Here is a 23,159-nt window from a genome sequence, read left to right as displayed (position 1 = left end):
GGAGGCGCGCAGGCGCAGTGTGGGCGCCGCCCGTCGGGCCGTCAGAGCGGCGGGACGCCGGGCATGGAGGCGGCGGGCGGCGGCGAGCGGGCGGCGGCGACAGCAGGAGCAGCAGGGGCAGGTCCGGAGCGGGCTGTTGTTGTGGGGTTGCATGGGCCTCTGGGAGGTTGGGGGTGCTGTGGGCCTGGAGGGCCCGGGAGGCAGTATGGGGGTGATGTGCGGCTGGAGGGGCTTGGGGTGTTGGGGGCCTGGGAGCGTCGTAGGCCTGGAGGCAGTGGGTGGTGTGCCATCCCTCTGGGGGTACTGTGGGGCTGGGAGGTGATAGAGGGGTGCTGTGGGCCTTGAGGAGCTTGGGGTGCTTTGGGTCTGGGGATGCTGTGGGGCCGGGAGGCGAAGGGGGGGTGCTGTGGTGCTGGAGGTGCTGTGAGGCAGGGGAGCCCGGGTGTTATGGGGCTAGGTGCAGTGGGGCTGAGGGCTTTTTGCTGTTGGCACGGCAGCCTTGTATGATGGGGCTGGGTGCCAGAGGGCGTCTTGGCGCTGTGGGGCTGGGTGCTACTGAAGTGGGGGAACCGGGCATTGTGGAGCTCGTGCCACAGGGCTGGGGCTGTGCGGCTGGACCCGGCAGGAGCAGGGCCCTGGCTGTGCCCGGGGTAGGGCCAAATCTACGGTTCCCCTGCCCTGGGCTCTGATGTTGCTTGTGGTCCAGGGCTGTGCTGTGGCTGCTGTCCCAGCCCTGCAGGCTCAGTGCCCCACCAGCATGTGGGGAGGGTGAGGGCTGGAGCCCCAGTGCCTGACTGGGCAAGAGCCATGCCTGTGACTTGGGGTGGGTCTGGTATCCTTGTGTCCAGCTGCTCCCAGCTTTGGGGTCAGCCACACACTCATCTGGCAGGGCAGAGGGGAGTCCCTGGCTCCTTTGAACACCCTGCCTGGATGCTGCAGCTCCTGCCCTCACCCTCCCTGCTGCTCCCTGAGGGCTGTGCGGCAGGCACAGCAGCAGAGGGAGCCAGTCCCTGCTGGACAGGCTCTGTGGCATGGCACTGTCACCTGGCACCGTGCTGAGGTGAGCGCTTGGCCCAGGCTCAGAACACGCCTTGGCAGGACCCCGGGGCAGCCTTGCTGCTTAATATTGATGGGCCTGCCCTTCACAAAGGTCTGGGGGCCCCAGCCCTGCAGATCATTTTCCCAGGTGTTGGGCCGGCTCAGGTTCCTCCTTGCTCCCAGCACGGCTCTCAGGTTGGACGAGGGGCACAGTGGGCAGGGGAGGACTTCACGGCATTCCCTGGCCTGGAGCTGCCCGTGGGCCGCTCCTTTGCTGGCATGTGGTGTGGTCAAGGTGAATCCAGGCAAGGGAAAGGGGGAAAACGTTGGGACTCTTGGAGTGGGGCTATGAGGTTGGGAAAGGTGCAGGGTGGCCTCCACAGCTTGGTCAGACGTTGAGGTGAAGGGAAGTAGCGCCCAGGCCCTGCTTTTTGGTGGTGAGAAGAGGGACTAGGGGAGGAGGGGTAATCCTGGTCCATCTCCTCCACACACATCTTGTGCAGGTTCCCCTATTCCCAAACCTGTTGGGAAGGGCTGGACCTGGGGTTGTCCCTGGAACTGGCCCAGCATCCTGCATGCTTGTGCCTTCTCTGGTTTCCTCCGAGTCAGACTCTCGGTGTTGCTCCCCCGGCCCCCTCCCTGCCAGGAAAGATGAGATGGGAGCAGAGAGCATCTGAGCCCAGACGCCAAAGGGGCCTGTGCCCCCCGCTCTACATAGAGAGCCGTCCCAGTGACAGCGGTCCTACAGCCTCCAGGAGTCTGGGCACAGCTCCCGCGGCTCTGCCTTCTTGTGCAGGGTGAAGGAGGGCCCCTGCCCTGCTGCACAGGCGGGTGTCTGGTGGAGTCGGTGCAGGGACCACCGTGACCAGCATCGGCATATCCAGGAGGGGAGACCCTTACTGAGGGGCAGCAGGGCAGCCTGCCCATGCTGAGCTCCTCTCCCCCCAGGCGTGGCGTGGCAGGGATGAGGAGCCGGCAGCGGATGTTTGCAGCGGTGATGCGCCTGCTCCTCAAGTGCCTGCGGCTGGGCCGGCGGCGGCGGTTTAAGCTGGTGCGGCAGGTGGAGCAGCTGTGGCGCTACGGGCAGCTCTGCCTCCACTCCCTGCTCTACAACTCCTTCACCAACGGTGATGTGGTGCTCGACTCCCTCTTCGAGCCCATCTACTGGCTGGTGGACCACGTCACCCGGTGGTTTGGTGTGGTGAGTACCCTCACCGGGCAGGGGGCACCTGGCTCTGGGGACTGGGGCAAGCATGCTCCTGGGGCAACGGGATGTCTGGGCTGCCTGTGCTCTGGGCAGCGAGAGAGCGGGGACCTCAGCCTGTAGAGGAGAGGAAATGGCCTCAAGCCATCAGGGGAGGTTTAGGTGGATATTAGGAAAAATGTCTTCACTGAAAGAGTGGTCAGGCATTGGAACAGGCTGCCCAGAGAGGTGGTGGAGTTACCATCCCTGGGGGTGTTCAAAAACATGTAGATGTGGCACCTGGGGACACGGTTTAGGAGGCCTGGGGGTGTTGCATTGACAGTTGGACTTGATCCTAGAGGTCTTTTCCAGCTTTAATGATTCTATGATTCTGTGGTTCAGATTGGTTTCCTGTGGCCATATCCTGCCTGTGCCTCTCCGCTGGCAGCGAGGGGCGGGCACTGCCTACTCCAGTGACCCAAGCCCCTTTCCCACAGGTGTTTGTGGCACTGGTGATTGGGCTGACGAGCTCCATTGTGGCCATTGTGTACATCTGCCTGCTGCCCCTCATCCTGCAGACCTACACACCTGCCTGGATCTGCTGGCACCTTGCCTATGGACACTGGAACCTCATCATGATCGTCTTCCACTACTACATGGCCATCACCACCTCACCCGGGCACCCGCCACAGGTGAGGCACCAACTGGCAGCACAGCCAGTGTGCCTGCTGGGCACTGGGGACCAGCTATGGAGGGGCACTGGGGCGGCTGGGCTGGGCGGTGTGGGGAGGGGAGGCAGGGGGTCACAGGGGAGGTGAGGACCATGGGGAGCAGGGGCCGGGTGCAGGGCTTGGGTGCACAAATCTCTTCTGACCTATGCACAGGCCAAGGAGGATCTCACTGGCGTCTCCATCTGCAGGAAATGCATCGCCCCCAAGCCGGCTCGCACCCACCACTGCAGCATCTGCAACAGGTAGGGCTCCCCACCTCTGCAAGGAGGGACCCCTCTCCTTGCCCCCTGCCATACTGCGAGACTGGGACCCCTTCCCCTCTGCTCTGTTGGCTCCTTGCCTCATCTCTAGCACAGCACGCGGGGTTGGGGGGGCTGGCTGCCCCCTCCCAAACATGGTGCTTGTGCTGATGCTGATGCTGCTCTGCTCCCTCCCAGGTGCGTGCTGAAGATGGACCACCACTGCCGTATCCTTCTGCAGTACTAACCCACGTCACTCTCCCAGGGGGGCTGGGCCTGCTTCCCTCCTCTCCCAGCCTCACTCCCGAGTCAGCCAGCACGGGGGAAGGGTGCTGGGGCCAGGCCCAGAAGAACCACCCTGGTCCCTGGGGTGGGTTTGGACCCGTCATGGTTACACACCTTTAACGCCAGATGCAGCCTGGCTAAACAACTGCGTGGGACATTACAACCACCGCTACTTCTTCTCCTTCTGCCTGTTCATGACCATGGGCTGCATCTACTGCACCATCAGCAGCTGGGAGATGTTCCGGGATGCCTATGCAGCCATCGAGGTGAGCAGGCAGGCCCCAGCCCTCGCCCTGCTGTGCAACGAGGCTGCCTGGGCTCCCTGGGCTGAGCTTGCAGAGCAAGCCTGGCCTAGGTCTGGCCTTGCAGTGACTTTGCTTCCCCTCTCCCTCCTCCTGCGAGGTCTCCAGCTGCCCTGGTCCTGCGGGGTGGTCAGGGGAAAGGGCCCCCTCCTCTGAAACACGTAACTGGTGCCCTGTTTTCCATCCCCCTAGAGAATGAAACTGCTTGAGAAGGAGAGACTGCAGGTGGCTGCCAACCAGGTGGGACATCACTGCCCCCCAGCTGCTCCAGGCAGCGTGGAGCAGAGCCGCCCTGCTCTCAGGGGACCCCCCGCAGCCAGAACCAGCCTCCGGGCTCATCTTCTGTGTCAGAGAGCTGAGGCTGGCCGAGCAGCTCTGCTACTGGCACCGACTCCAGCACTTGGGGTCCGCTTCCCTGCGCACCCAGCTTCCGGGGGCTTTGGTTGCGGGCAGCTGCTTGGCATGCACTGCTCAGGCCATGCTCCCCTGGGGAAGCTGCCACAGCGCATACACGTCTCACCCTGAGCATCAGCTGCGGTGTGGTGCGGTGTCCTGACCGTGGCTGCTCCCTGCCCCCTTACCTCCAGCCCACCGCTTCTCACCCGTGTGCCGGCGCTCAGGTGTTTGTCTGTCTCAGGCTGCCTCCCCATCACCCTGGCTCTTGTTTTTGTTCCAGCCACTGTCCTTTCTAGATGTCAGAGCTCTGCATCAGTGAGGGGTGCAGCAGTTCCTGTCTGGCTTCAAGCTATAAAGCAGCTTGTGTAATCCCTGTCCCCCTATGGTCCTTTTTCAGACCTACTACCAGACCCCACCGCCCACCTTCTCCTTCCGCCAGCGAGCTTTTCACAAGAGCGTGGTCTACCTCTGGGTCTTGTGCAGGTAACGGGGCCCAGGGGCTGGGAGGAAGGGTGCTGGGGGAAGCAGTGTGCAGCCCCCTGCCTTCCCTGCAGGCGATGTTGCTCACCCTCTACCTCCCTGGGGCTGGACTGGCTTGCTCTAGCACAGACGTCCCTGCCCTGCCCGGCTCTTGGGCCACAGGGGAGAGGTTTTGGCTCTCTGTCAGGGGGGATTAGATGAGCCCACCCACCTACGCAGCCGTGAGTGCAGGGAGGCAGCCTCAGCACCCCACAGCTGCAGCACCAGGGAAGGAAGGCCTGTGTGCAGCCTGCTGGAGCACAAGTCTTATGAGGAGCAGCTGAGGGAGCTGGGGGTGTTTAGTTTGGAGGAGGCTGAGGGGAGACCTTACCGCTCTCTACAACTACCTGAAAGGAGGTTGTAGTGAGGTGGGTGTTGGTCTCTTCTCCCAAGTAATGAGTAATAGGACAAGAGGAAATGGCTTCAAGCTGCGTTAGGGGAGGTTTAGAGTGGGTATTAGGAAAAAGCCTTTGCTGAAAGAGTGGTCAGGCATTGGAACAGGCTGCCCAGAGAGGTGGTGGAGTTGCCATCCCTGGAGGTGTTAAAAAAAACATGTAGACGTGGCACTTCAGGGCATGGTTTAGGAGTTATGGGACTGTTGGGTTGACAGTTAGACTTGGATTATCCTGGAGGTCTTTTCTAACTTCAATGATTCAATGATTCTATGATTCTGTGACTCTGTGCTGTCCCCAGCTCGGTTGCCTTGGCCCTGGGTGCCCTTACACTGTGGCACGCTGCCCTCATTACCCGTGGGGAAACCAGCATCGAGCGGCACATCAACAAGAAGGAGAGGCAGAGACTGCAGAAGAAAGGCAAGGTGAGTGTCACCCACAGGGGGAGAGGGCTGGCCGGGGCAGAGCCGGATGTGATGTGCATCTCCCTGGCCTCAGGTCTTCAGGAACCCCTACAGTTATGGCAGCTGGGATAACTGGAAGGTGTTCCTGGGTGTGGACATGCCAAGGTAAAGCCCCTGCCCGGGAAGGGGGCGGCGCAGCAGCACGTGGGGATGCTGGGACACTGGGGCTTTCCTGGGGCAGAGCAGCAGAGTGAACATCCCACACTGTGTGCTGCTCTGGGCGTTGCAAGGCAGAGAGGATCTGGGTGCCCGCTGCCCTGTGGCTCCTCAGCCCTGCCTGGTAGCAAGCTCTGGCCTACACAGCACCCTTTGCCAGGAAGAGTCCTGGCTGAGGAGTTCAGCCGTTGGAGGGGTTGAGGGATGGGGGCTCACAGCCCTGGCTCTGCAGAGCTGAGCAGCACTGAGATTCTGCTTTTTGCTGTAGCCTTGCTCCTCTCCCCACAGGCACTGGCTCACCCGCGTCCTGCTGCCCTCTCCTCACCTGCCCCACGGGACGGGCCTGAGCTGGGACCTGCCGCCCTGCGTGACCAAGCAGCGCACCCCACTCCTGGCCATATGAGGCCCAGGTGCTGCAGACGTGCCTCCCTGCAGGCAGGGGAGCACACAGGGGACCCGCTCCGCCACCGGCCGCCCCTGCTGGCCCTGGTGGGAGGCAGGTGCCGGTACGCATCACTGACCAGAGCCAGAGCTAGTGCCTGGATGCCTGCTCTTGGCTCCTTGGGGGCTGCAGGCAGCCCTGGGGGAACACAACAGAGCTGCAGCTGCTCCCTGCTCTAACTGAAGGTGCTGCCCTCGCTAGCACAGGTGCAAGCCAGCACGTGGCCCTGCTCGGCTCTCTGGCAGGGCTGGGCACAGAGGACAGCACTCATGCCCCCAGGCACTCCCCAGGGCACCCTTTTTAAGACCCTCCAATAAATTTTTTTTTTTTTTAAGGAAGCCTGGCTCTTCTTTGTCCCCTGTACTTGACACTGGTGAGGCCACACCTTAAATACTGTGTTCAGGTTTGGGCCCCTCACTACAAGGACACTGAAGTGCTGGAGTGTGTCCAGAGAAGGGCAACGAAGCTGATGAAGGGTCTGGAGAGCAGGTTTGATGAGGAGAGACGTTATTGCTCTCTACAGCTACCTGAAAGGAGGTTATAGCGAGGTGGGTGTTGGTCTCTTCTCCAAAGTAACAAGTGATAGGATGAGAGGAAATGGGCTCAAGCTGCACCAGGGGCAGTTTAGATTGGGTATTAGGAAAAATGTCTTCACTAAAAGAGGGAACAGGCTGCCCAGAGAGGTGGTAGAGTTGCCATCCCTGGAGGTGTTAAAAAAAACCATGTAGACATGGCCCTTGGGGACACAGTTTAGGAGGCATGGTGGTGTTGGGTTGGCAGTTGGACTTGATGATCCTAGGGGTCTTTTCCAACTTTAATGATTCTATGATTTTCCCTGGCAGGGGGCACAGATCTCTGGGGGCAGGGCAGAAGAGGGACCTGCTGTAATTCCTGAACATGGAAAGAGCCAGCAGCACCTTTAGCTACTTGACATATGGAAGGGCACTGGGGGTCCAGCCCAGGCTGCAAGCAGACCTCCTCAGCGTTACAAAAACAGATACATTTATTCCTCTGGCATGTGGGTTGCCACACACCATATGTGTGTGCACAGGCCTGCCCTCTCCACCCACACACACTGAGTCTGTCCGTCACTGTTGCTGCCTGCCACAGAGGCTGGGCAAGCCACGAGCAGCACAGCTCCTTCCCTCCGGCAGGTGCCGGGAAGAGGGCGGGGGTGCAGGGAAGATGCTGCGGTGAGGGGTGCTCTCTGCCGGCCCCCCACGCTCCAGCCCCAGCACTCGGGGCAGTACCGGGCTCTGAGGGTCCGTGGCAGTGGTTGGATGGCTTGGCGGGTTAGCGGGCGCCTGGCCAGATTGTCAGTCAGCACAGGGATGGGACGTGGGGCACTCACCTGCCCGGGCTGCCCAGCAGGAACCTGTGGGGAAAGAGATGATGCCATCAGCCGTATCCGCACCACACCAGCGCCCCAGCAGCTCCAGCCCCGTGCACTCACCATTCGCCCCGTGCTGCCACTGCCTCCTTCCGCACCAGCCTCTTCTTGTCATCCAAAGGCTTGGCCAGCGCCCGGATAACTCGGGCCTTGTATGGGAGCAGCTGTAGGACAGAAAGGGCTCATAGTGAGAGAGCTGGGTAGTAGCTGCCCCCCAGGAGGAGGTTTGGGACCCGCCCTTGCCCCTCTACACAGAGGAGCAGGCAGGAGGCTGCTGCAGGAGCACTTACCACTGTTGTGGGGAGGCTGGTAAGTGCGTGGGCACAGCGAAGGGCAGCGATGCGGACAGCCTAGGACAGACAGACAGGGGTAAGGGCAGTGGAAGGGGTAGGGGCAGAGTAAAGGGGTGTGGGGGCGGAAGGAGGGGGTGCACGCACCATGGTGGGGCTGGAGGTGAGGCCGAGGAACTTGGTGACTAGGGTGTCAACGTGCAGGCTCATGATCTGGGGAGCTTCAAGCAGCAGCGGCTGGAGGCAGCTCAGTGTGGAGAGCTGCACCACACGGTCTGAGCAGGACAAAGCCTCGAGCAGGAGGGAAAGCAGCTGTAGACGACACAGGAGACCAGAGTAACTCCCACTTGTGCCCTCTGTGCTGCCACAATGCCCCCTTGCCAAGGCTGGCTCTCACCGTGGGCAGCTCTGTCACCAGCACAGGCTTGGGGAGGTGGTTGAGCACATGGGATAGGCCCTTCAGGTAATTGGCCTTCACATCTGTGGAGAGCAGAGATGGTTACAGGCAGCCAGGGGACGCCAGCTCAAGTCCCCCAGTTAAGGGGTCACAGGGTGGCGAGGCCAGGCTGGGGTGGCTACTCACCGGGACCAGCCCCGTGGAAGCCCTGTACCAGCTTGGGGACGTTGTCAGTGAAGAAGCGCTGGCGGAACATGATGCGCACATCGGCGTGGCAGCCCTTGTGCAGCACGTCCGGGCACTCGGCCATAAGCAGGGAGAAGCCGTCGGCCGCAGTGGGGCCCAGCTCCGCGTCACCCAGCAGGCCCAGCAGCTGTGAGGGAGAGAGCCCTGAGCTGGGGCACCCTGCAGCTGGGGGTCCCCAGCTAGCCTTGGGGAGCAGGCAGGCTCCTTGGACATCACCCAAGCCCCACTGCTGCCTACCTTGTCCGTTAGGCGGGAGCTCAAGGGGTGGTAGCGCAGCACCAGGGCTTTGGTCACCTGTGCAGGCAGAGCAGAGTCAGCACCTGGCCGGACCCTGCCGGCTCAGCCCCTGCATCCAGGGCAGGCTTACCCAGAGCAGCAGGGTGAGCGCCTGCATTCGGCGGGGCCCCTCTGCAAGGCTGGGCTCCATCCTATTCACTGCAAGCTGCAGGATCTCATCCAGCTGCTGCCCTGGGGACACAGAAGGGACAAGCTGAGCCATTCCCCTGCCAGCCATGGGCAGAGGGACCCACAGCATCCTGCCCACCCTTACCCGCCGGGTGCTTGTTCACCAGTCCTGCGAAACACTTGGCAGCTGTGGTGGCCGTGAAGGGGCAGTTACAGGAGCAGCTCAGTGCCAGCAGCTCCCGGAGAAGCCGTTCCTGCTGAGGAATTGCCACCTGGAGAAGACACAGGGTGTGTTACAGCTCAGGACTACAGCTGCTCCCTTCTTCTACCTGGGGAGCTTGCTGTGGACCCGGGCCAGAGAGTGCTTGGTCAGGGCCCCTTCTCTGCCTTCCTCCCCACCAACTTACGCTGCAGGGCAAGGAGCAGACAAAGGCCATGAGGAGGATGACCAGGCGTCTCTGTGCCTCCAAGCACTCCCCATCCTGAAGGGGAAGAACAGCACCCATGTCATCATGGTCCTTGCTGCCAGCGTGCACCAACATCCTCATTCCCTGCCCCTGCTCTGGCACCCCAGCCCCAAGCACCCAACATACCTCAAAGGGCTTGAAGGAGCAGGGAAAACTGTTCTGGGGCAAGAAGGAGACTTCTCCATCCAGGAAGAGGGGCACGATGCGAGACACGCTCTGGGCAGCCAGCCTAGGAGAAAGGAGACATTGCAATGTGCTGCTCTGGAGAGTCACAAGAGAGTTCCTGGGTACCTCCCAGGACATGCAGGGTCCCCCTGTACAGACAGCAGTGGGGGTGACGCAGCCTGCCCCCTCCCCACAATAGGGTGCCCAACATCCTGCCCCAGCATCACTCACTCAGGGCTCAGGTGAGTGGTGGCAGCACTGATGACTGGCACCATGGCAGCCAGCACCTCTTCCTCCAGCAGCGCCTTGCCCAGCAGCGGGTGGGTGCTCTCTGCAGGCAGTGGGAGGAAAGGGACATGCTGGAGCCCCCTGACCCACGCCTGCCGTGGGGCAGAGCTACTCTGCCTCGGGCCGGGGGCAGTGGGCCCGCAGTGCCCGCGGTCGCCATAGGGCGGCAGCAGCAGCGTTGGCTGTAGGCTCAGGGACCCCAGAAAGCCCGGGGAACTGCCTGCTCTCCCCTTCTCCCGCTCCAGCCCCGCACCTACCTTGCATGGCAGCCTGCACAGCCATGGCCAGCAGGCAGGGCACCACTGTCTGGTGGTAGTACCAGCAGCCCTCCGTGTCCTGCTGGCACTGCAGAGCCACACGGTGCAGGCTCTGGCACACAGAGATCACATCCTGGGTGTTCCCAGCCTCGTTCCCTGCAGGGCACAGTCACTGTTGCATCAAACAGACACAGCACCCATGCCACTGATCTTCACTGGGATCCCGATGCAATGCAGCCGTCCCTACTCCCCCTCTGCCGGTGGGATTCACAGCCCAGCCCTGGACTCCTTGCCCCACTGCCACCCCCAGTCTCCCCCAGCCATCCCTGGTAACAGAGGCAGCTCCTGCCCAGACACGCTCCGTGGAGCTACCCATTGTGGGCTGCGTTACCTTTCTGCACCTTCCGGAGGTACTGCAGCAGGACAGGCACGGTCTCCTGGACAATGCTGCTGTGGATGGACACGGCTGCCAGGGCCTGCAGGCAGCGCTGCCGCAGGGAACAGTGGTCGCGGGAGCTCTCCTCCTCCCACGCTGAAGAGAAAACACACCTCAGAGGGGTGCTGGGGTGACCCCAGGTCCCCCTCACCCAAGGGCATTCAGGGCCCAGACCCTGCCAGGGCAGATGCAGGAAAGCAGAACCAGCCCGTGCCAGGGTAAAGGCACTCTGCCTGCTCTGTGGCCGGGCAGCTCCTCACCGCAAGGGTGATGCATGCTGCACAGGCTGGTTTCCAGCACCAGGTATAGCCTTCCCTGTGCCAGCACCACAGTGCCTATGGCAGTAATCCCCCAAGAAGAAGAGCCACCAACCTATGCCACGTGGTACAGCCCCACTGCCTGGTAGGAGTCAAACAGGGATGGAACAGGCTTCACCCCAAACCCAGATATCACTCCCTTCCCCAAGGCCGCCAGCCTCACCTGACTGCAGCTCTGCCTCAAGCCTGGGTACCATGCATCCAGAGAAAACCTTTGGGTAGATGGGGGCCAGAGATCCGGCTGCCTCCATTGCTGCTTCGCTGCCAGGGAGGAAGAGAACAGGAGGGGTGATGTGAGCACTGCAAACCCTGGGCTGCTTGTATGTGAGCTGCAAAGATTTGGGCCAGAAGATGCTCCAGAAACACGTTTCTTGGCAATCTGCCTTTTTCACCCTACTGGCAGGCAGAGCAGAGCCCCCTAGTTTACCAGGCCCAGGCTTTCTAATTTCCAGCCCAGAATATGCCTGGTTTATCCCTTTGCTCTTACACCCACACAGTCTTTTAGTTCAGACAGTTCCTGTGCCTTCCCCCAGCCTACAGCCACTCTCTGCAGCAATGCCAGGCTTTGTTCCTCTCCCCAGAGCATGGGTGTCTGAAGTGGCACCAGCCTGCCCCTCACCTGCTCTGGGAATCCTCCTCACACAGAGCAAGACGGATGAGGTGATCCACAACCAGCTCCAGGTCAGAAGGAGACAGGAAGCCTGCAACAAGAGCCGTAGAGGAATCCTGCCCTCAGCCAAAAGATGCCAGTGTTCTGACCAGCATCCTTCCCCCGTGCCCAGGCTAGCAGCAATGCAGCAGCATGCCAAAATGCCAGAGGTACAAGGTGTCCAGCACAAACAAGCAAGAGAGAGAGACCAAGTGTCCCTGGAGCTCATGGCCTAGGTAGGACATGCTGCCACTGTTCCTGTGCACCTACAGGCAGCAGGCAAGGATGTACCAGCAACCACGTGGCACTGTGTCTCCCAGAACAGGGTAAAACCTCCCTCTGCCTCCCCAAGGAAAATGAGGCACCAACCTTGCAGGGAGCCCAGGACAGTCAGTGCCCTGATCCCAACCAGCTGCAGCTGCACACTGGCATCCGTCAGTGCCGAGAACACCACAGAGCAAACCGGGGCTCGGAGCAACAGCAGACTGCTCTCATCTAGAGAGGGAGGCACAGAGTTACTGCCTGCTGTCACTGCACAGCCACCACCACAGCACCTGACAGACCCTTTCTGGGGCCCTGCCAGTTGACACCCAACCATGCAGGGTCCCTGGGACATGGCAGGGAGTTGCACACGCAGCCACACAGGTCAGTGAGCTTCCCTTCTCTGTCAGCATACGGGAAGGTGAGGTCAGAGCCAGCAGCCCCGTGGGACGTGGGTGCCTCCAGAGGGTCCAGCCAGCCTCACCTTCTTCTTCCATGTCTCCCCACTTCTGCTGCAACTCCAGGAAGCCCAGCAGCATTTCCAAGATTGTCCTCCTCTGGCTGCTCTGCAGGGACACAAAGGCGTAACCCAGATCACCATCACTGCTGGGACACAACTATGCCTCGGCCCAGCACTGCGAGGCCAGAGGGCACCCCCAGGGCCCTCACCCACAGCCAGGGAAGGACATCCACTTTGACACCCTGCTCCCACCAAACCCTGCAGAGCCAGCAGGTGCACTCAGCCCTGCTGCCTGTGACCGCAGAGCCCGGCAGGCTCCTCACCTGCGGGTGCTTGGTGTACTGCTCCAGCAGCAGGGGCAGGACGCTGCGGGTGACGCAGTGGTAGGCGCGGAGGGAGGCACCCGCTGCTGCCTGCAGGAGTTTGGCACTTGGCCATACTAGCTTCATGTCTGGCTCGCACAGATGGTGCCTGCAATCTGAGATAGGCTGGGTGTCAGCTGCACCAGCACAGATCCTCTGCCTCACGTGCAGGGATGCAGCTGATATCTGAGCTGGGACGTGCAGCTGGGGCGCAGCTCTGAGCTGCTGCACAGCCTCCCTAGCGGAGCTGCTTCCCCCAGCTCCAAGCGCACAGTACAGCCTTGGACACCCCAACCCCAGCAGAAAGGAAAGCAACTCAATTCAATAGGCATTTCCTACTGTGTCCCCTCCTCCCTCCCTGCAGCCAATTCCCTTGGAGAAATCAACAGCAGCTGTGAGAGCTAGAAAGAGAAGAAAGAGGCTTCAAAGAGAACAGGAGGGCAGATCTGTAGCTAGGAGGATGCTTGCAGGCCTGCCTGCTTGGGGCAGGGTAGCTCTCTCTGCTAGCTACCTTGCAGGATGCTGCTGAGGAAGGAAGCCAGCAGGTCCTCAGTGTCAGAGCTGAGCACGGAGCGGGAAAGGCAGGCAGAGAGGGCGTGCAGCGCAGCCAGGCACTCTGCCTCGACCTTCTCACTTGCTGTCTGGAACACCTGCAGGAGAGGCCACAGGATGAGCTAAGCTCTGTGCTGACCCCAACTGCAGACTTCACGCTCCCAATGCAAGCTAAAGAGCTCAGGCTCCCACCTCGCTTCCCATGTGCTTCAAACACGGAGTGTGGCACATCCCAGCCCCAGGGACATGCTGACAGGGCTGGCCTGTTCCCACACTTTCCAGCTGGGACTGTCCAAGGTGGGGGCTGCTAGGACATATGGGTCCTGCCTGATCTGGCTGTGAGCTCCTGCTCAGCAGGACCCCAACTGTGGTGGAACGTTTGTACGGGACCCTGCAGTACTCACCTCCCTGCGCAGGGATGACCAGAGGCTGGGGAGGAACTCCTGCAGCTCCTTCTGCCCGTAGACAGCACAGCAGGCAGTCTGCAAGAGGGAGCCAGGAGAAAGCATCAGAGAGAAGTCAGTACCAAGAGGATACAAAACAGGGACACTGCCCACTCTGGCAGGCTCATGCTGAACTGCACATACCACTCAAGGGAAAGAAAAAGAGGAAAGAGTGATGCAGGCCAAACGAAGACCCTGGAAATTGTGGCTCTGCAAAGGAGAGTCTCTAGCTGGCAGGGAAAAGAGCTCAGAGGTGGGTGGCTGCTGCTGCCATAGGCCATCTGTGGGCTGAAGGGAGTAGGAGATCCCTCCTTACCAGAGTCTGCAGGGAGTCAAGCTTGGCACTTTGCAGGTCTGAGTCCATCTTCTCAATGAGCAGAGGCAGCAGGAACTGCAGAGAGAGGTACTTAAGACTCGGCCCACCTTTGCACTACCTTGTCCACGGCCCTGCAGGGCTGCAAGCTCAGCCTCTGTCAGGAGAGCAGAGGTGAATGGACACCTGCAACAGGCAGCCCCTTCCCCAGGTATCAGGGACAGCACCCTGCCCGTGCCCAGCCCCAGCAGGAGACACAGCTGCCCTAGTGCAGACTCCTGGTCCCAGTTGTTCACGTCCCACAGAGCCACAGCAGGAACCACAGTGCTGTGAAATGCAGCTTGTGCTCAGGGAACAGCAGGGTACTCAATAACCCCTTGGGAGCTTCCTACCTCAGCAAATTGGGGCGTGGAGGCCAGTACAGCCCGGAGGCTCAGGATCAGGTCTTCCCTCTGGATGCCATGAGGGTCATTGGGGGGCTGGAAGGCAAGCACAGAGAACGGGATGCTGGTCAGGAAATCTCCCAACCCAGCCATCAGCCAGGCTGCAGCACCTCATCTCTAGCAAGGTAGCAGTGATGCTAGTCACTGCAGCCAGCCTGGCCCTGGTCTGTCAGCCTGGGTACCACAGCTTGCAGCTCAACACTGCCCAGCCAGGACTCTTGCCCACCCCCTCCTCCCATTCCCTGGAGGAGACCTGACCCCTGAGAAAACACCAGAAGGAACAGACTGCAGCATGGGGCAGACTCACTTACTGGAGTAAAATCAATGGGGAAGTAGCAGGACGTCACTTCAAACAGCTCCTCCACAAAGGGACCTGCAGGGAGAGAAGGAATAAGCAGAGATGCTGAACAAATGAGGCATAGCAGCCACGCCTAGCACCCATGACTGGCTGGCTCTGCAGCTCCTAAAGCACATCAGGGACAAACCCAGCCCTGGTCAGACTCAAGGGCCATCCCTCCAACAGCTCAAAAAAAAGTGACATGTTCCCCAATCAGCTCTGCACTGCAGGCATAGGCTCACCCAGGGCATAGTTCTTGGTAATGAGATCATGCACGATCTGGAAGGCCACCAGCAGGTTGCGGGGATCCTTCTCCCCGTCCATCACCTGGATGAAGCCGAAGGTGAAGTCGGCACCCAGGCCCTTCAGCTCTGCAGAAAGAAGGAGTGTGAGGGGGTGCAGGATGCCAGACCTCACCAACACGGTATGAAACCAGCCCAGCTTCCCCAGCCCCACAGCCCTTCCAGTTCTCCCCAGGCAGAGCCACAGAGCCCTCAGAAAAGGCAAAAGCAAGCCATTCTCCCAGCCTGGACAACCCCATAGTGGTTCTGGCATCTGCCTCCTCACCTTCCTCCCTGGTGCCCATGAAGTTGGTGATGATGCTGTAGACTGTGTGGCGGTCCAGCTGCAGCAGGGACTGGAGGGAGGAGCAGAGCACTCAAAACAAGCCTCCACACATGGCAGCACTGCCACCCACCACCCAGGGGCAGCACGTGCCGTTGAGAAGAGGGCAGGACCCCCAGCAGCTCAGCTGCTGCTTCCTGGCATGCGGGTCCCCGCGGGTCCCATCTACCACATGCAAAGTGTGCACATGCTGACTGTCCATCACTGCATGAATGCACCATCACAGTCACACCAGGGCCACACATCCTGCCCAAGGCCCTGCCAGCATAACAGCCTTAAACTGGAGGAGAATTTGGGGGCTGGGAGCACTTAAACACAGCCTGGAGAACTGAACAAAGGAAATAACAGGGCCGAAAGAAGAGAGGACAAGGGCCAAACAGGACCCTCAGCTGTTGTCTGCCTCTCGCTCTGCAGTGAGACATGCTGTCTCTGAGCTCCACAGGAGCTCTATAGTGCTGCTGAAGGATGTGCTACACTGCACTGCTACTGACTGCGCTTAGTCCTCAGGGCAGATGGGCCATCCCCAGACATGCAGAGAGCGGGAACAGGAGGATGGGAAATCACACTGCTCACCTGCACGTGTACCTCCTGGAAGATAGCTTTGAGCACAGACACCGCTAGCCCCGGGGAAAGCACCTCACACATGCTCTGGGGACAGGAAAAGAGAAAAGCAAGAAGAGAAAACCATGATGGCAGACACAGAACAGAGCTCCTGCTTCTGTACAGCAGGACCCTCTCCTTCCCTGGGGAAAGCTCACCACCTCCACAGCACAGGACAGGATACTACCGCCTACGCTGCTTCCCAGGGTGGCCAGGGAATCTTTGCCCCAATACCAGCACAGGGCAGGAAATCAAGGCAGCCCCCTCTCTCCTGCCCCTCTGCAAGGGGCACAGCAGGAGCAGAGGAGACAGGGCAATGCCACCAGGCAGGAGCTGACAGCCCAGGCAGGCCCTGCTCAATGTGCTGCTCCAACCTATGCCCAGGTGTTGCACCTCCCTGGCACCACTACAGAGCACATCCTGGCACTGCAGGCCACGGGGCGCGAGCTCACCAGTGCTCGGAGTCCCTGGAGCACCGAGGGAATCACGAGGTGATGATCTTGCAGCCGATTCTCATAGAACACAACCAGATGCAGCACTGTCAGAAACAAGACACCAATGTGCATGAATCCCATGAAATGCAGCTGCTGGGCGCCAGCCCCAGCTCTGCCAAAAGCAGCTGCCAGATGAACTGCAAGCATATTTTGCACTGGTGAATGGGATTAACTGCCACTGTTGGGTGCATCCACCTGGCTCCAATGCCTTCACCCTCTCCCCTGTGAGCAACTCACTTCTGACCGCAGCGGGGCAGCACCCACCCCGGCTGCTGCAGAGGTACTGGAGCTACCCGAGAGGCATTTGCCTGGGCCTGTCCAGACATGTGGGTGCAGACACCAGCAGTGAAGCGGCAGATGCCTGCTCAGCCGAGGCTGGAGGATGTCGTGGGGTGGCACGCAGGCCCAGAGCAAGAGCTCCAGCTTCCCTGCACTGGCTCCACAACACGTTCCCGGCCCCTGAGTCATGGCCACGGGTGCCTGCACACCCCAGCCCTGGGGAGTGGCAGCAGGAAGCAGACTGGAAGAGCCGGCTAGCAGCATCCTGCGCCCACAGCTGCTGCAGAAACTCACCCCCCCAGGAGGCAGCCTGACGCAGTGCTTGAGAAATGAACTTCGTGAGGAGGGACAGGAAGGGAGCTGGGGCCAGCTGGGGGTGTCACAGCAGCTCCCTGTGCCCTCCTGGTACACTGGCTCTGCCCAACCTCCTCCAGAACCCCTGGTGACTTGTCGCTAACCCAGTTCACTCCCCTCACCCAGCTGCCCCAACTCTGTCAGGCTACCCCACTGAACACCCCCCACCCCCAGCCATCCCTCCAGAGCACCCCGGTCCCCATATCAGAGTCATCACACCTGACTCCAGCTGCACAGCTGCTCTTGGTCCTGCCTGGCACCAGTCTGAAACTTGCAGAGAGCCAAATGCCAAGGACTAAGCACCTTTTACTTCCATCCTTCCCTTCCTCCACTTCACTGACTAGCTGGGCCCCGCTGCCTTGCCAGCCTGCTGACAGGTTCAGGTACCCATCAGCGAGACCCCAGAAGTGTCAAAGTTTGGCAGCACTTATTGGCTTCCCCTGCTGCCAGCCACTTGCTACGGGGCACTTAACACAGCCAAACATTCTCCTTGCCTCCTCGAATGGGGCATCTTCCTCTCCCCACTCCATTCTCATCCTTAGGCTGATCCCCCCCCTCCTCCCCAGGCCCCAGGATTCCCCCAGAGTTAATCCGGGCAGGCCGCAGGGCTGCAGCGTCACTCGCTTTGTGAAGGATGGTTTTCCTGCACTGAATCACCACTGAAGGATTTTGACATGCAGATGTGTCCCCAAGGTGTCCCACGTGGCACTGAGCACGCCTGGGCGTGCAACACCCACGCACTGCTGGAGGCACCAGCTGCAGCGCCAGGGCTTTGGCGTGTTCAGGGAGTGACCAGAATTGTGTGATGAGGTTGGCAAAAAGGCTGCAGCATGAGGCCCTGTGCTATCCTTGTACTTTGACTTGAAATACATGTTCAAAGTTGTCATGGTGCTAAATCAGTCCCTTTGCCAACTAAAGGACAGACACCTGGGTGGCACAGGCTTTGCCCCCAACCTTGAGGGCCCAGAGCAGCCCTTACCTTCCTTCTCCTGGAGCAGGGAGTAACACTGGAGCAGGACTTGTGACAGCAGCTGGATGCCTCGCCCTCGTGTCCGAGGATCTGTGCTCTCCAGGCAAGACCTAGCCCAAGTGGGGAGAAAGCCCAAGAGGCCTGCTGTGAGCAGGGACACCCAAGCAGGAAGCACATCCTGAGCAGACACATTATAAAAACAAAGAGGTGCTGCTCTCCGGGCAGGAGGATGGTGGCCCAGTTCTGCCTGACTAGCAGCCAGGGTGGGAGCAGACTCGTCTTCTCCTGACTATGCTGCACACATGTGCCCGGCCAGAGAGCCATGCAGCAATAAATCCAAGTTCTCAAGTCAGACCAAATAAATTGCTCTTGCACCACGCTGCACACCTGAAACTCAGGCTCTCAAGACCACAGGGGCCAAAAAATAGCAAAGCCTCTTACAATGAGGCAAACCCAGCCTCCAGCTTTGGAGAGATGAGCCTCCCTGATTCTCAGGCTACGACAGCTCCGAGACAGAAGCAAAAGCTGAGTACCAGCCAACTCGTGACATGGTGATGTGCAGCTGTGTGCTCAGGAAGCTCCTGCTGGGGACAGTCCCAACTGAGAAGTGCCCTGTGGCTCGCTGCCTGCCGCAACACCTCTCCTCAGTCCTGGGAGTGCATCAAGACCTGCTTTGCCTTGTTCTTTCCCAAACAGCTCCCAAAAGAACTGCTCATGCACCATGCTGTAAACGGACAACATCCTTGCAGGCCTCTGTGCTGTGGTGTGTCTACCAGCGCTGAAGCTAGCTCATCCTGGACAAAGATGCACGCTTCCTTCTCACTGTCCCTCCTTGTGGGAATCTCCCCTGCAAGGCCCTTACTTGAAGTATAACATGTGTAAGGCTTTTCTTACCCAAGGGCTTCCACAAGCTGCAGCACAGTCCAGCTTCCATCTTTCACCCCTGGAGAAAGGAGGAAAAGAGAGTGAACCAAAGAGACTCCCACACTGTCAGTCAGGAGCAGCACTGGAGATAGATGCTGGGAAGGGCCCTGGCACCACAGCAGGAAAGGCTGGCTGGGTGCTTGTACCTGCTAAGCACGAAAGGAACCATGTTCACGCAGTTGGTGGAGCTGCCTCCAGCCCTGTCTGAGAACATGTCTGGGACTTAGCTGCCTTAACTGGATCAGAGCTCAGAGCAGGCAGCAAGGTGAACTTGCCTGCACTTTGCCTCTACCCTCTCCTCACAGCCTGTCTGCATCCATGACCGACACGTGGCTCCCAAGAGAAGCATCCTTGCTATGCTCCACTTTGCTGAGATGCCAAAAAAACTTCTCTAATGTGAGCAAGCCAGAAGGAGAGAGAGAGCAGCTCCCCAGGTGTTTCCCGAGGGAGAACTGGCCAAGCAAACAGGCCAGATGCTAGCATTCATGCAGCCTCCCACCTTGGCCCTGCCAGCTCCATGCTATGCTGAGCAAGACCTGCACAAACCCCCTCCAAGATGGAGGGCAAGGAGAAAGGCAGCTTTGTGGTCAGAGGAAGACAAAACGTTGGGAATCCCAGAGCCTATTTCCAGCTCTGACTCAGACACCCTACCAGGTTGCCTCACTCGCCTACTGCCTCAATATTCTTGCAACTCAACTGGGGAAAGAGTCACTCCTTGGAAGGCTTTGGTAAGGACCTGCTACATCCTACAAGAGCCTTGGCAGATGGGTAGGCTCTCCACTCCCACCACCCACATGACACCTTCCCAGCAGGAAAGCTCTGTGTGTGCCCTGTGGCCACACATGGGGCGGGAGGCAAGGGACTGCCTTGCCTTCAGCCTTCTAGCCCATAGCTCGGGTGGCAAGGGACATTGCTGGGAAACTAGCAGCGCCCCTCACTCTCCACTCAGACAAAAACAGCTTTCCTCCACAAAAAAAGACACCTTCCAGACACCAAACCTCACTGCCTTTGCCTCTTTGCCCAGGAGCACTTCTGGGCACTCGAGGGCCCAGTTCATCCCTCTGCCCTGCTGAAGTCTTGCCTACACAACTGACAATGTACCTACTCCCTCAGAAGCCCAAAGGTTTCATTTGGGGCTTTCCAAGCCTTGTCTCAGCTAGTGCCTACTGCTGTTGCAAGCATTTACTGGCTCTTCCTAAGCAGTTAATTCCAGTATTACGTCATGCTGTTCATCAGAGAAGGGTCTCTGGGGATGGGAGAAGGGATGACAGTGTTTTCTGACAGCAGGCAGCCCCAGGTCCAGAGAGAGAGCTTCCAATCCTGCTTGGCACAGCGGGGAGAGAGAGCCTGGGCTGAGGGACAGGACAGATAAAGGGAGCTGTGAGGATGAAGAGGAGCCCAGCAGGTCGCAGAGCTGGCAGGTACAGACTGAACAGGGGGGCCTTCAGCAAAAGCCATAAGGTGCTGCCAAAAATTTTTCATAGAAGAACAACAGTGCAACAGCAAGCGGGTGCTGTGCGCTGGCACAAAGTGGAGTGGGCTGCCAGGAGAGTTCCTTCCCACCCAGCAAACCAACACCCTGCTCTGCAGGCTCAGGAAAAGCCCTCCTGCCTCTGAACCACCAGAGAAGGTCCAAGGCAAACACTGTCTCCACAACCAAGCACTCACCTCTCTGTGTTTTCAGACACCGAAAGCAGCACCTACACAACACTGCTGGTTTTCCTCATCAACATGACAGAGCTGAAGTGTAATGATCAAACCACAACCAGCTGCTGATGCTCCCCATGGTTAGCAGTAAGCAGCCCTTTTGCTCAGCTGCGGCGAGAGAACTCGCTCTGTTCTCAGGGACTCAGGGGTGCGACCGGCTTCGCCTTGAATGGAGTGGCCACGCCAGCCCTGACAGTGCGATGTGTGAGAGCTGCCTCCTGCTCACAGGTGGAGCTGCATAGGACACGGCTTAAGTGCAAGCGCAGCTATAATTGGACTTCCCTCATCAGCACAGCAGGCACAGTGGCGAGCCTGTGAAACTCTGCCTCCACATCTGGCAGCGGCAAGTTCCCAAAGTTAATAACACACCCTAAATCCCAGCACTCCCTTTACCAGAAGGGGCTGCCTTCCTATTCTGGTGTTCCTGTAGTCTGAGAGAATATACAGAAACAAGCTGATTACCCTTTGCTACATTACTACCCAGATTCAACTTGCTCCCTTTCCTGACTCCTGCAGTGTCCTTCTAGACATTAACCCCTTCCGCACGCTTTCCATTCTTGTCTCCCCCACACCCTCAAAACGTGAGCACAGCATTTATGGGGTTTCTGCAACAGCAGTATCCTTCTCTCCCCATCTTTTAATAAAAATGGGTTCAGCTTCCTCCTGCCACCCGCTGGCCTGAGCTACCTGCAACAGGACCGTGGCCTTTCCTCTGCTTGCCAAGTTACACTCAGTTTAGTACTCAGAAACACATGGGAGAAGCTCAACACGTTTCTTCCAGTTGCACAACAGCCACAAGGTTAGGAAAAACCTCCCCTTTCACTCAAGGATATGTGATGCAATTTAGTACTTTCTGATGTCTGATTCTATACGAGGTCAGGGGGGCCAAAGGACACTTGCCAGCTCCCTCGCTTGTTGAGGCAGGTTTGTGACAAGTGCCACATGGCTGATGAGAACAGGGGAGAGAGGCGGGCAGCTTTTCTCTTTGTAAATCTCCTAAGTGACAAAGCTTTCTGAGTGCACTTCTGTAACATGGCCGCAGATGACAACAGTAGTTGTAAGGCTATCTTTACCCCCCTGTATCCCAAACATATGGGAGGCTTTGTGCAGCTCTTCTGCAATACCTCGCATGTCACAGTTTAGTGAATTCCTCCAAATTCTGTTGGCATTTCTTCACTCTGCATTACATGGACCCCCAGGTTATCTTCCTGTTTTGCCAGCTCATCTCATCACCAAGATACCACAGATCAGTTCACAACCCGTCAGTCTTGGAAAGGTCTATGAGCTACTCCTCCCTGTATTGTAGCCTATGTAGTCCTGCTCTGCTCTCTCAACTCCCTTCCAAAACATGCTGAAGCCACTACCTAGAATTAAAATGTGCTGCCTTAGCCTTGAAAAGCCACGTTCCTGAAGCTGCAAATTCCCTTAAGTAACAAAGTCACCAAATCGCTGCTCCAAGCCTAAAGACAAATTATCCAGGGAAACCAAATGCCTCAAGTCTGCCAGGAAAGGAGGAGAAACCACAAAGAGGGCAGTCAGAGCCTGGGCCCCAGAAGCAGGGGCTAGCGAAGTCAGGGCATCAGTCATCTTTCCACAGCATCTTGGCAAGGCCAGGAGCTCCCTTACCACTGTCACCTTCTCTGCTGCCCAGCCATGGCCAACCCCTGGCCAGTCATACCCTGTAGCCCCCACAGCAGGTCCCACTGCGCCCCACACCTCCAGTGCCGGGGCCCACAGCCTCGTGCTCCCGTCAGCTCACACATCTCATGCTATTTCCCCCACCTCGGAGCCCTGTTCCCTGCTCCAGGCCAGTCCGTGGGCCAACACCCTCAATCCCACCCCGTGCTCTAGACCAGCCCTCCGAAACCCCGACCCACCCCGCAGACCCCATAACTCTGCCTTCACCCCAGCTCCCAACGGCCCCGCATCTACCCACACTCGCCACAGCCTCACCCCTACAGGCCCTCACTGAAGCTGCTGCCCACGCCTCCCTAGTCCTCGCCCCCCCTTCCAACGCCATGCCCAGCTCACGGCTGCAGGCCCTGCCCACTCCCCCATGCCCTGCCACACTCCGCGCCGCAGCCTCATGCCCCAGCCCCACAACCCGTGGCCACGCTCTGTGCCACACCCCCACGCCCTGCCATGCCATGCCCTGCCCCACAGCCGGGCCTGTACCCTGCCCCATACTTCGGCCTGTGCCCCGCCCCACTCTGCACCCTAAACCCTGCCCCACACCCCCACCTTCCGCCCCGCACCCTCCATCCCGCCCCATCGCCCCTCAGCCATGCCCATGCCCGCACCCGGCACCGCCCTACAGCCGCTCCCGCCCGTTACCTGCCGCCACCTCCACCGCACGGCTGTCCTGCTGCCCGGCTATGAAGTCCTGGACAGCGGCGGCAAGCGCCACAAGCCCGGCCCCTGCCCCGGCCCCGGCCGCCGCCATGACACCCCGCGCCCAGGGCCGCGGCCGCCGGCCCTCCCACCGTGCGCATGCGCCGAGCCGCCGCGCCGCGGGCCCCTCTCAGGGCGAGGGGAGACACAGCACGGTACGGTAGGGCGGAGGGGACAAAAGCCCTGCGGGA

The 23,159-nt window shown here is 59.6% G+C and overlaps 2 protein-coding genes across 7 annotated transcripts; one reads left to right on the top strand and one right to left on the bottom strand.

The window, feature by feature from the left end:
• The first annotated feature begins 16 nt into the window (after nucleotides 1-16).
• Nucleotides 17-6,481, top strand: ZDHHC16 (zDHHC palmitoyltransferase 16). 6 transcript variants are annotated; one of them, XM_075108293.1, is made up of 11 exons: nucleotides 27-121; nucleotides 1,987-2,239; nucleotides 2,719-2,913; nucleotides 3,106-3,194; nucleotides 3,390-3,418; nucleotides 3,609-3,742; nucleotides 3,971-4,018; nucleotides 4,572-4,657; nucleotides 5,387-5,510; nucleotides 5,584-5,654; nucleotides 5,994-6,481. In XM_075108293.1, the coding sequence occupies exons 2-11, from the start codon at nucleotides 2,003-2,005 to the stop codon at nucleotides 6,106-6,108; spliced, it is 1,128 nt and encodes a 375-aa protein (XP_074964394.1). In that variant the 5' UTR covers nucleotides 27-121; nucleotides 1,987-2,002; the 3' UTR covers nucleotides 6,109-6,481. The 6 variants fall into 6 exon arrangements, with proteins under 6 accessions (XP_074964391.1, XP_074964394.1, XP_074964392.1 ...); XM_075108291.1 differs by lacking the exon at nucleotides 5,584-5,654 and having other exon boundaries at nucleotides 2,800-2,913; XM_075108294.1 differs by lacking the exon at nucleotides 3,971-4,018.
• Nucleotides 6,482-7,126: 645 nt separating this feature from the next.
• Nucleotides 7,127-23,075, bottom strand: MMS19 (MMS19 cytosolic iron-sulfur assembly component). Its single transcript, XM_075108284.1, has 31 exons — nucleotides 22,912-23,075; nucleotides 18,841-18,889; nucleotides 17,956-18,056; nucleotides 16,302-16,387; nucleotides 15,823-15,897; nucleotides 15,193-15,262; nucleotides 14,868-14,996; nucleotides 14,600-14,661; nucleotides 14,238-14,324; nucleotides 13,849-13,923; nucleotides 13,494-13,571; nucleotides 13,049-13,187; nucleotides 12,499-12,653; nucleotides 12,200-12,281; nucleotides 11,824-11,949; nucleotides 11,425-11,506; nucleotides 10,969-11,066; nucleotides 10,444-10,584; nucleotides 10,053-10,208; nucleotides 9,739-9,838; nucleotides 9,469-9,571; nucleotides 9,283-9,357; nucleotides 9,021-9,147; nucleotides 8,838-8,938; nucleotides 8,708-8,764; nucleotides 8,411-8,597; nucleotides 8,225-8,307; nucleotides 7,975-8,139; nucleotides 7,828-7,887; nucleotides 7,601-7,701; nucleotides 7,127-7,522 (listed from the first exon to the last, which is right to left on the bottom strand). The coding sequence occupies exons 1-31, from the start codon at nucleotides 23,018-23,020 to the stop codon at nucleotides 7,495-7,497; spliced, it is 3,087 nt and encodes a 1,028-aa protein (XP_074964385.1). The 5' UTR covers nucleotides 23,021-23,075; the 3' UTR covers nucleotides 7,127-7,494.
• Nucleotides 23,076-23,159: the final 84 nt, after the last annotated feature.

Source organism: Phalacrocorax aristotelis, chromosome 12 (assembly GCF_949628215.1).
Source record: "Phalacrocorax aristotelis chromosome 12, bGulAri2.1, whole genome shotgun sequence".
Taxonomy (NCBI): domain Eukaryota; kingdom Metazoa; phylum Chordata; class Aves; order Suliformes; family Phalacrocoracidae; genus Phalacrocorax; species Phalacrocorax aristotelis.
Note: the sequence above shows the minus strand (reverse complement) of the source record. Positions and strands in the feature narration are given on the sequence as shown.

Excerpts from the sequence above, each read along its gene's own strand:
- ZDHHC16 (XM_075108290.1), top strand. The coding sequence starts at position 2,003 with ATGAGGAGCCGGCAGCGGATGTTTGCAGCGGTGATGCGCCTGCTCCTC. Across the intron at positions 3,743-4,571 it reads ATGCCTATGCAGCCATCGAG|ACCTACTACCAGACCCCACC; the intron begins GTGAGCAGGCAG and ends GTCCTTTTTCAG. Across the intron at positions 5,511-5,993 it reads GACTGCAGAAGAAAGGCAAG|GCACTGGCTCACCCGCGTCC; the intron begins GTGAGTGTCACC and ends CTCTCCCCACAG.
- MMS19 (XM_075108284.1), bottom strand. The coding sequence starts at position 23,020 with ATGGCGGCGGCCGGGGCCGGGGCAGGGGCCGGGCTTGTGGCGCTTGCC. Across the intron at positions 8,765-8,837 it reads CGCTCACCCTGCTGCTCTGG|GTGACCAAAGCCCTGGTGCT; the intron begins GTAAGCCTGCCC and ends CTGCCTGCACAG. Across the intron at positions 8,598-8,707 it reads GCTCCCGCCTAACGGACAAG|CTGCTGGGCCTGCTGGGTGA; the intron begins GTAGGCAGCAGT and ends TCTCCCTCACAG.